At 33.1% G+C, this 12,031-nt stretch overlaps 1 protein-coding gene across 1 annotated transcript; it reads left to right on the top strand.

The window, feature by feature from the left end:
- Nucleotides 1–942: 942 nt before the first annotated feature.
- On the top strand, nt 943–1,562 carry LOC128388896 (deoxyuridine 5'-triphosphate nucleotidohydrolase-like). The gene is made up of 2 exons (XM_053348366.1): nt 943–1,063; nt 1,144–1,562. Exons 1-2 carry the CDS (start codon nt 943–945, stop codon nt 1,560–1,562), a joined length of 540 nt encoding a protein of 179 aa, XP_053204341.1.
- The last annotated feature ends 10,469 nt before the right edge of the window (nt 1,563–12,031 follow it).

The raw sequence follows: 12,031 nt of genomic DNA on the forward strand, positions 1-12,031 counted from the left end.
ACATATTCGAGCAAACGTCAAATCGACTGACTGATTAAGAGCTCGTTTACCAGTTTCAATTAATAAAGTAATATCACCACCAAATCATTTCTTGTAAGTTGCCAAACTTTTGTTGGATACAGTTGATAAGATTGTTTGACTTACAGGGGCAGAATTGTGAGTTACAGTCATTTTTATGGCGAAGATGATCTTTGATAAAGTCGTGAGTCAATTTAAGTAAATTATCTGGAAAGAATGGACTATGATTAGACTTCCAATTCCGTGGACCAGGAACCAACTCATGAAGAACAGTCTCTTGATCCAGTTAAAACCCGATTTCGCTAATTCAGGAATATTATACGATTCAATAGATCTAAAAATTGTTTAACTTTGTCAACTGAATTTTCAAAGTCTAATGGATCTTCGTTGATGTTCACATAAGATCCCAATCCGTCTGCAAGTAACCAATCTCTTCATTGAACTTTGTCTTTTCTTTTTCAATCTCATTCGTATACTCTTCTAGGTTTGTGTTCAATAGATTCAATTGCTTTTGTACATCAATAAGATAAATTTTAATATTTTCGGTGACACTGATGTTAGTAGCAATAAATGTCCACCCCCGGACCCACCATAATTTTTTTACATGCCACTTCCACTCCACTGTCATTTCTACTCCACTGTCATTTCTACTCCACTGTCATTTTCACCCCATGTCCAGAAATGTCCCTGCCACTTCCACTCCACCCCCATTCAAAACAGCGCGCGTATAATTTGGCTTAGAAGTAACACTGCCATTTCTACTCCACCTCAAACCTGTTTTAATTCAATACATTTAAAATACATTGTCATCTCCAAGACAAACAGGTTTTAATCAGTTTAACTACTGTCACCTCTAGGACAAATTAAACAGTATAAAAGGCAAACAACCTCAAAATGACATTCATTCGAGAATAATATTTCGTAATGTCTGTTTTTATTAGGTACCAAAAGCTCTCTAAAAACGCTCACGTTCCAACTCGTGGTACAGCTCATTCCGCTGGACTTGATCTTTATAGCTCAGTCGATACAGTTGTACCAGCTAAAGGTAAAGTTTGATCAATACTGATATCTCGATTGACCTACCATTTGATCATTTTGGTCATATTTTACCGAGATCTGGATTAGCTTGGAACAATTTTATCAGTGTTGGCGCCGGTGTAATAGATCCAGATTACAAAGGTCCTCTTAGAGTTCTTCTTTTCAATTTTGGTGAAAGTGATCATATTGTATCAAGAGGTGATCGGATCGCTCAATTAATAATTCAACCTCGTACATACATATTACTTATCCAACCTGAATTTGATTCTCCACCTCAAGATAAAACATACAACAGCGAAAGTGCTAAAAAGATCGCTAAAATAGAGGAATCTGATTCTGAAGGTCAGCCAGGTACAATTTCAAAAGAATCAATACCATCAACATCTACAGCTGAAACTGTCAGTGAAGATAAAGAACTTGGATCTACTGATGAAAAGAATGATCAAAAGGGTGATATTGATACTAACGATCATATTGCTGTTCTCAACTTTATGGATAGTGCTTAATAAAACAATACCGTCATATTTCATTTTATCATGGAGGAAACCGATTCTTTAAAATATGAGATCGTTAACATTGTATCCTTATGGAAATTAGATGGTCCTGTTGTTATAAATGTCGATAATTCCGGAAGGAGAAAAAGATTTAATGCCGAAGTTATTCGAAAGAATGGAGGTGTATTCCTAGTATTTTCATCTGGCAAAATAACCGCAACAGGATTCAAAGATGTAACACTACCAGGATATCTATTACAAGAAATCTATTCAAATCGGAGTGTTAACTTTATTAAAGTAGTAAATATCACTGCCCACAGTTTCCTTCCTTACGCGTTCAACACTAACGATCTGATTAAAACCTATTCCAATGTAACTAAATATGAGCCAGAAATATATCCAGCCATTTATATGAAAATAGAAAATGTAACAATTATTTATTATACAACAGGTTCAATTATAATAACTGAGCTAAAGAGATTCATCAAATTGATTCATCTCTGAATGATTTTGTACGCGTACTATGTTATTTAAAAGTGAATAAAAATAAAATAATTTCAATTTGATATCAAGTATACTTTTAAATCTTTTATTTTAGTAATTCTTCTTCCATATCAAATTTATCGAAAGCTTCTCCATCTGTTTGATATAGCTCGCTTATAATCATCCAACGAAGTTCTCCTAGTAACTTGATCACTGGTGTGATAGTCCAATGACTGTCTCTCATGGAAGAAAGCATGTTAATCATACGGAGATGTCTTATGGAAATTGATACGTTCGGATCTCTTAGATACCTGCGTTTAAAAAAAAATTTAATAAGATTAGCACATGTTTTCTGAAACATAAATTAGTTAAAATACTTACGCAAGTAATTCAATCCGATTAACGTCATCCATCAGCGATTTTCTACTATAAGTTGACCCAAACTGAGTAGATCTACTTTTTTTAATAATCTTCTTCTGTGGAAACTGAAGATACCACCTAACCAACAAAAAAGCTATGAACATCATCAGAAAAATGAGAGACCAATAAAAAAACGATAGTAAATCCATTTTTATGAAGTTTAGTGAAATTGATGATTGAAAGGAATAAAGTTAAGTGAACTAAGTGTAGTAAAAACCGAAGCCTTTATATGATTATTTGTAGATATGAACAGCAATGTTGCAATTAAACAAAAAGTTTTAACCAATCACATTAAAGATTAAAGTAACAAGAATGTCTTACGTAATAAATAAAATTAAACAAAAAGTTTTAACCAATCACATTAAAGATTAAAGTAACAAGAATGTCTTACGTAATAAATTAAAATTAAACAAAAAGTTTTAACCAATCACATTAAAGATTAAAGTAACAAGAATGTCTTACGTAATAAATGTTAAAATTAAACAAAAAAGTTTTAACCAATCACATTAAAGATTAAAGTAACAAGAATGTCTTACGTAATAAATGTTAAAATTAAACAAAAAAGTTTTAACCAATCACATTAAAGATTAAAGTAACAAGAATGTCTTACGTAATAAATGTTAAAATTAAACAATCAAGTTTTAACCAATCACATTAAAGATTAAAATTATGTTATTATTAAGAAAGTATAAAAGACAAGATTACTTTCAGTTTAACATCAGTCTAATTCATACTTGCTAACTGTCAACAATCAAATAAACAATCTTTCTCATCTCTAATCAAACTGTTTAAACTTTTCTTCGTCTTTTTTCTTCGTCAATCTGTCTCATCTTTCTGTTAACAAAATGGTGAGTTGTTTCCATCATAGATATTATTTTTCATTGAGAGAAATTCTTCACATTACTATCAATATACGTAAGATTTCTTAGCTTTCACTTTGTAAAAGCTGATCTTATTGTATTTTGACAAATATAGTTTCGTTTCTAATAATTAAAACCGATCATTCTATATATTAATTTTTTTTGTTCAAATATTTATATTTATATTTATATTAGGTTATCATCTGCCCATGTTGTCAACATTCCTATGGAAATTTTCAATTGTATATTCTACATGATTGTATCTGTTTGGTCCAACCCTGTTCGAGAAATAGCTTGTTTACGTTAGGATCTTCAAGCTGTCTTCCCATCGTAGATGCTATCAGGAATGATACTTCACGAAACGTCCAGGCTGAGTGCATAGATCTTACGAGTGATGACGATGAGTTGATCAATATTTCTTCAGATGATGAGGTGATGGACGTAAACGTTAACTTTAATGAAGATTTTGATAGCCAAATCATCGCTGATATAGAGCGTTACTTTCCTGATCTCAACGAACTCTTTCCTAATGGTATCGATTTGGCTCAATATCTTGATCCAGTCCAACAGCTTCAATCTTTTGATCCAATCAATGAGATCCAACCTTCTGATCCAGTCCAACAGCTTCAATATTTTGATCCAATCAATGAGATCCAACCTTCTGATCCAGTCCAACAGCTTCAATCTTTGATCCAATCAATGAGATCCAACCTTCTGATCCAGTCCAGCAGAATCAACCTTTGACCCGATACAACAACAGCAAACTTTTGAGAGTTTTCAACAACGATTGAATGATTTATTTGCTCAAACTCTTGATCCTCGACAACCTACGCCATCGGAATCTCTTCAAAATCAATCACATGTGTTAGCTTCACAGCTCCATGATGATTTGAATCATAACCATTCGGAATATCGACCATCCACAAGCCGAAACTTCGTTTGTAATCAATGTGGGAAAAGATACACGAGAGAAGTTTACCTTAACTCTCACATGAGATTATGTCATCCAATTAGAGTACCAATCGATCAATCATTGGTACCAGAAATTTTTGGTTCACTAAATCTTCACAGTTCAGCATTTGGTGGTCATTATGTGGTTTATCGCCACGAAGTTGATAATGGAGATTTTGATATTTTGGTAGTTGTTGGAAGAATTTTGGATCAAATGGTGCATCTGTTGGAACACCTAATAGGATATTTCACTGCCTAAAATTTGGTATCGCAATAAAGTGTCTTTTCTATAATCCATTAATTGAAAATGACGCTACTCGATCGGCAACTTTTCAATCACCAATTGATGCCTGTTTTCTTGGAACTGATAAGAAGTCAAGTATTCTTGATAAACTGGGTGATATACAAGTTAGCATTGATCAATTTACTGCACGAGGTTCAGGATGGATTTTAGTAAACATTGAGCTCGTTGACATTTTCATCGGAAAATACGTTCCACACATTGTGTTAATCATAAACCACCACAATTCATTTCTAACAAGTGCTGCTTGTTATCGATCAAAACCAGAAGTGATTGTTTTATGTACTCCGTCCTGGGTGCACTCCATCCTATGAGAACTCATCCAGAACGTGCAGCAAAATATCGTCAATTTACTCACCTTTATGACTTTTCTGATGTTCGTGGTGATGTGTCAGTAGCTGATATTCCAAAGTTTGAAAGAAAGAATGATATCAGCATCAACGTATATTCTCTTATTTTGGGCACAAGAACAATCGTACCTCTCGCTATAACGAAAGAAAACAAAATAAGGCATGTCAATCTTTTTCTACATGATGGTCACTATTTTTTAATCAAACACTTCAACAGATTTGCATCAAAACAAGGGCTCAGAAATAGATATTTCTGTTTCAGATGTCTCTTTGGATTTCCTTCTCAACAGAAATTAGATGATCACTTATCAAATTGTCTTTTATTCCATCCACAAACTGTTGTATTACCATCAGTTGAATCATCGATCTTGAAACGAAAAGACTTTCGGAAGGAGATGAGGTTTCCAGTTACGATTTATGCTGATTTTGAAACGCTGAATGTTAAGTTAGATGACCCACTTACTATTGCTGATTTAATTCCATGTAGTTATGGATACGTGGCCATCAATTGGGAAAATGAAATCATCTATCAAGATTTCGGGTTTGGAGAAAATATTGGAGAGAGATTCATGAATAGCCTTTACACCGCAGAATCATGGATATTAAATTATATTCAAACTTCCAAGAAACCTCTTTTAATGTCACCTGTCGATGAAGAAAATTTCCAGTCTTCAACAACCTGTCATATTTGTGGGAATTTGCTAACAGATCCATCTGTTAGAGATCATGATCACATGACTGGTGTTTATCGTGGAGCCGCACATGTCAAATGTAATTTAGAGTACAGGTTACCTGGAACTATACCTGTGCTGTTTCATAATCTCAAAAACTTTGACGGGCATATCATTATCAAGTCAATAAACAGGAATAACTTACAAGATCGTGTTCCACAACTTATCCCACATACGATAGAAAAGTACATTGGCTTCACTATTGGTAGATTACGGTTTTTGGATAGTTTTGCATTCCTTCCGGCAAGTCTTGATAAGTTATCAGCATCATTGGAAACTGTAGAGAAAGAAAGATATTTACATCAACTTTTCGCCAACATCAATGTCACATCTCTAACCAGAAAATGTATCTTACCATATGAATATTTGATTCACTTGAAAAGTTTGAAGAAACATCATTACCTGATAAGTCTGAATTCAAATCAAGTTTAACAGATAGTGAGATAAGTGATGAACAATATGAGCATGTTAAGGAAATCTGGCAATCATTCAACTGTACGAAACTGTTGGATTTACATGACATTTATCTCAAGGTTGATGTGTTGTTGTTAGCTGCTGTTTTTGAAAACTTTCGTTCGACAAGTATCGAGAATTTCAATATTGATCCACTCCATCACTACTCAGCTCCTGGATTAACATGGGCAGCTGCATTGAAGGTTACGAGAATCGAGCTACAACTTTTCACTGACATTGAAATGCTTTTGATGATTGAAAAAGGTATCAGAGGGGGACTTACAATGGTATCTAATCGGCACGTGATTCCAAATAATCCAGCTTGTTCAGATTATCAAGCGGATCGTACAAAGAGTTATATACTTTATCTCGATGTCAACAATTTGTATGGATATGCGATGTCTGAACGGCTGCCCGTAGACGGTTATGAATGGTGTACAATAGATGATAACTTTTTGACTCACGTTCTCTCTTGTTCTGATGATTCAGATGTAGGCTTCATTCTTGAAGTTGATCTAAGTTATCCCGATGATCTACATGACGAACACAATGATTTTCCTATGGCTCCACACAAAATGCTTATCCATCCAGAGATATACAGTCCCTATCAGAAGGATCTTCTTGAGGTTCTAACTGGAGTCGGGCTATCAAATGTTTCAACTACAAAATTGGTTACAACATTTTACACAAAGAGAAATTACGTTATTCATTATCGTACACTCAAATTTTACGTTCAAAATGGGCTGAAGGTTGAAAAGTTCATCGTGGTGTCAAGTTCAATCAAAGACCTTGGTTATATGAGTATGTAGACTTTTGTACTCAAAACGAACTGCATCCACAACTGATTTTCAAAAGATTTTTGGAAGTTAATGGTCAATTCTCTTTATGGAAAACCATCGAAGACAAGAGGAAACATATCAATGTTGAACTAGCTCTGAATGATATTCACGCAGCTAGAGCATTGAGAAAAATCATTCACAAAGATTTTTGATACTGGAGGATGATAAAGTCATTTTTGAGATGAAAAAACTAAAAGTAAAGATGGATAAACCTATTGCTGTTGGTTTCACGGTTTTGGAATTAGCAAAGCTAAAAATGTATCAGCTCCACTATGAAACTTTCAAGCAGCATTATGGACCAAATATCGAACTCATTTACACGGATACCGATAGTCTTATTTATCACATCAAAACACAAGATTTAGTTGACGATCTCCAAGGGTTCGCATCGATAATGGACTTTTCTAACTACCCCACTGATCATAGACTGTATTCTTCTATTAATAAGAAAAAAATCGGGTATCTCAAAGATGAATGTCCAGCTGATCCTATAACTGAATTTGTTGGATTACGTCCGAAGCTTTATGCCTTAAAAACCAGTAACAGTATTACGAAGAAAGCTAAAGGTGTTCCTCGTTCAGTTTTGTCTCATAAAATAGATTTCGACGCATATACAAACTCACTCTACTCAAGTCTGATACACTGTCATAGCTTCATTAGAATCAACTCGTGAACACAATATTCAAATGATTAAACAAAGAAAATCTGTATAACACCATTTGAAGATAAACGATACTTGATAGATAATACCAAATCATATGCATATGGACACTACAGAATTTCAAATTAAACTTTTTATTTTTTCATAAACAATTTTTTCATTTTTGACATGATTACATTTGCTGAAAATTTTATAAAAACTTGATAATTTGTTTGCATTAAACATGAATAAAATACAAAACCAGCCACATGCTATCGAGCTATTTCCTTGAAACTTGTTTGTATTCATATAAACGTACTTAGAGTTTTTCTCCAAGAATGTCAACAGATTTCCTTTAGGGGCTCTTCCAAATGAATCGAAATAATGACCGATGTTTTTTTCATCAATATACACTGCTACCCAGTGACTTCCTGGCTTGTGACTTTCATCCAAATTGACAACAATCCCAACAGGTTTTGTAATTGCTAAAGGTAACTTATCAATCGAATAGACCCCTTTAAACCAACTTAGTTTACAACAAATGTCATTTATCATTATAGTTGTTTACATATTTATTAGTAATCTAACGAGATTATTCGATCCTTATCAATTGTTATGAGATTATCAAACTGTGCAAACACGACCACTTTTAATGATCTTTTTAATTGTGAATTGAATTTAAGATCACATCTTATAGTACCTCTTTTAATCAGAGAGAGTGTTCCATTTTCTGCTCCTATAGATCCATCCGGAGAAAGATCGAATCCAAACAATGTTGTATGTTTCTTATATTCATCATAGTCAACATGTAATTGTGGTACTCCCTCGTCCTGGCCAAGACATCGGTATAGGTTTACAAACTCTCTCATGTAAAGTCCATCTTTGAAATTAGGTGTGTATGGAATACTTGGTATTGTCATTCCATCAACATTCAATGCAATGTAATTGAGACCAAAATCATTGAATGAGAATGGATCTTCATTTAAATCTCCGGAATGAGCGGTTTCTTTTGTAATTCCCATAAAAATCCTTCGTGGTAATATTCCAGAATACATATTATCAATTGATGCAATCATTTGACCAGCCGGTATTGAAAAGTTTCGTGTGTCATTACGTGTAATAAAATATTTAGCAGGACCCTTTCAATAAGATGATACTTTAGAGGCTTCAGCAAATAGCTTCACACGTTTTATATGTAGTGCTAATCTTTCAAACTTAATTTGATAAGTATCTTTATCGACACTATCATACTTGATCAGTGGGAAACTGTCTGAACTTCTAGTGAATCGAAAAATTAGAGGAATATTATTTATCAGTAGTTTATCTTGCTCACAAATTGGTAAATGTAATCGGAAATAAAGATCGAATGAACCATTTTTCAACACTGTCTCATGCGTTTCACCACCGGCGTCACATGGGTTATGTTGTCTGAATAATAGATCTTCAATGTATGACTGGTAATGATACATATTGTTAGCTTGTATAGTGTTAACCGAGCCAATAAATAGATCAATTTGTTCGAATAAAGAATTACCAAAGTTAGTCACAGGCATAATTTTACTAGTTTCTGGTACATTTGAACCATTTTGAGTTTGAACACGTATAGTTAGACTCAACATCGATGCAGCCATATCAGTGAAATCTTCACTCGAGGGAACAACAATTTCATAACATTTTGATGAATCTAAACTAGAGTTAGGTCGATATTCAACTTCATAACTTGATTCTATTACTGTTTGAGTTGGTGGTATAGAGAAAATCTGCAACTCAGACTTGCTAGATGGCAATGAAGATTCATGTAAATATTCCATTATGAAAAGATATCTTTATGTCTATTTTTTCTTTTCTGATTTTTAGCTATTGATTTTTTAGCGGAAGTAGTATATTTACGTTTTCTTATACCATTTCCATATTGATCTATCAGTTTCTATTTCACCTAAACCTTTTTGGCTGCTGTTTTCAAACCATGTTTAGCTTGAGTCTTAGCACTTGAAAAGTTTTTATTAGCTAAAATATCTGAACCAACATTTATTCCTGTTTTAATAAATGTTTTCCTAAAATTTCAAGATTGGATACCGAAACGTTTCAATGTTGAGCCTAACCCATAACCACGTTGGTATGGATTACCTGAATAAACAGAAATATCATTGAAACCACTTCCGGATTGATTCAGAAAATAATTTGTGAAATCACTATCACACGCACAATAAACTTTTCGATTCATCTTTCTATTTGTTTCTTAAGGTCATTTTTATTAGTAGTTTTACTTTCTTATACAATATCTTTTAAAAAATGTAAACTAATAAAGACTCTCCCATTCGAAAATTTTATTTGCGAGCCGTTTTCATCACAAAGTAGCACATTTATATCATCAATTCTATTGATACGAACTGGATAATAAAAGGGTTTCATGAATGTTATGTTGGCCATTTTCGAATCTAAGTTCAGCGGAAGAACTCTCAACAGTCTGGCGAAATGATCACCTACAAAGTGTTCACTTATAAGATCTGTATAAATGAAAAGAAGATGAGACTTCATCCCGGTTTTGGGTGGCTTTTTGGCGAGTATCGATTTGTGATTTTCTCTGAATAATATTTCACAATGTTTCATGTAACCATCATATGTCCATCCTAGCGTTTCTAAAAATTCCGAATCAACAAAATAAGGTAGTATCTTATCACCACGATGCCAACCTGCTTTTATCTCTATACAACCATTTTGTAGAAAAATCTCAGGTGGATAATCAGCATTTATTACAGAAACAGATGATTTGAAGACATCATTTATACATTCTAATATTTTGTTGATGTCATCACTTTCAAGGTAAGTGAACTCAAATTTTCCCAATCGATATGTTCCACCATAGAAAAGGCTGAACTTCACAGTTTTAGTATTGATTTCATATGTTGTTGGATAAAATATTTCTTGTATTCCAACTTTCCATTTTCCTTCAAGATTTATTGGACATGATAAATTATTAGTAAATTTGGACAATGTATTATCTGGATGAATATCCATGCTTGCGTTCGAAACTAAATCAATACAAAATTCATCCGACATCTTCAGTCCAGCTATTGAATTTAGCAGGGTAACCTAACCATTTAACAAAGTATTCAGGTTTTCCATTAGCACTCAATCTTGTTTTTAAAATTTTCTCGATCTTATATGTACTTGGTTCCGACACTTTGAAAATTTCATCTTGATAAAATACAAGTTATAGGCTCTCCTGACCAATCATTCAATCTGTAAATATAACCTTGAGGTGTCTTCTTAACTTTACGAATCTTGAATAACTCCTTTGTAAAACTTTCAGTTGCCTCTTTTCAAATATTCCTTTATCACGTGATATTCGGACAAAGTCATTAACTTTATATGGTACTTGTTTAGTTCTGAGAATTTTTTGACCATCAAGTACATTTTTGATTACTAATCTTTCATTCTTACGACCCTCATTTGGGCTCATTTTTATTGTTCTATGATATGATAGGTTATATCCATCTATTATTTAACTAAGTACATCGTAATATTTGTTTGTATTTTTAGCAAACATATATCTATAATCTGGATCGTAATGTTCGATTAAATCTCTCAACAATAGCACATTTAATTAAACCATCCGTTGCTACAAAATGATTAATATCATTTTGTTTAAAAAAATTTAATACTTGTGTGTTAAGGAACTCTTTCCCTTGATCTGTTTGGATTTTCTTGGGCTTATAATCTGAACTGAAGATCTGTTTGAATGCTTCAATAACTGATAAGGCATCTTTATTCTTTAACAATATTCCAAAAGCATATCTGGAGAGACAGTCAATAGTGACCAAAATATAACGATAGTTATTGTTTTCATTTTTAATCCAACTCATATCAAGTAAATCAGCTTGCCACTGTTCATCAACATAATCCACTAAAATTGGAAGTCTCAAAAATTTTTTCTTTGCCGTTCTAAATAAATTATATGTATCTTCATCTGAAAGCCAAGACTGAACATCTCGATATTTGATTTTACTGTCTTTTAACCTAGCGGTATTGTATAACCGTTTGATCCCACCGTAAGAACCAGTGGATCTTGTATCATAATAAATATCTTTCAGTATTTCACTAATGATTGCCATGATCTCAATGATGCGCCTTCAATATTACTTGATCCATGTGATGTTGATGGTGAAGTGGCTTCCATTTCAGCTCTGATTTTCTTATTCAAAATATAATTACGGTTTTTGGATAGTTTTGCATTCCTTCCGGCAAGTCTTGATAAGTTATCAGCATCATTGGAAACTGTAGAGAAAGAAAGATATTTACATCAACTTTTCGCCAACATCAATGTCACATCTCTAACCAGAAAATGTATCTTACCATATGAATATTTGGATTCACTTGAAAAGTTTGAAGAAACATCATTACCTGATAAGTCTGAATTCAAATCAAGTTTAACAGATAGTGAGATAAGTGA

This window comes from Panonychus citri, unplaced genomic scaffold, assembly GCF_014898815.1.
Source record: "Panonychus citri isolate SS breed McGregor unplaced genomic scaffold, ASM1489881v1 Contig00006, whole genome shotgun sequence".
NCBI lineage: Eukaryota > Metazoa > Arthropoda > Arachnida > Trombidiformes > Tetranychidae > Panonychus > Panonychus citri.

Coding starts and splice junctions, on each gene's coding strand:
- LOC128388896 (XM_053348366.1), top strand. CDS start 943: ATGTCTGTTTTTATTAGGTACCAAAAGCTCTCTAAAAACGCTCACGTT. Junction 1,064..1,143: donor TACAGTTGTACCAGCTAAAG/GTAAAGTTTGAT, acceptor GATCTGGATTAG/CTTGGAACAATTTTATCAGT.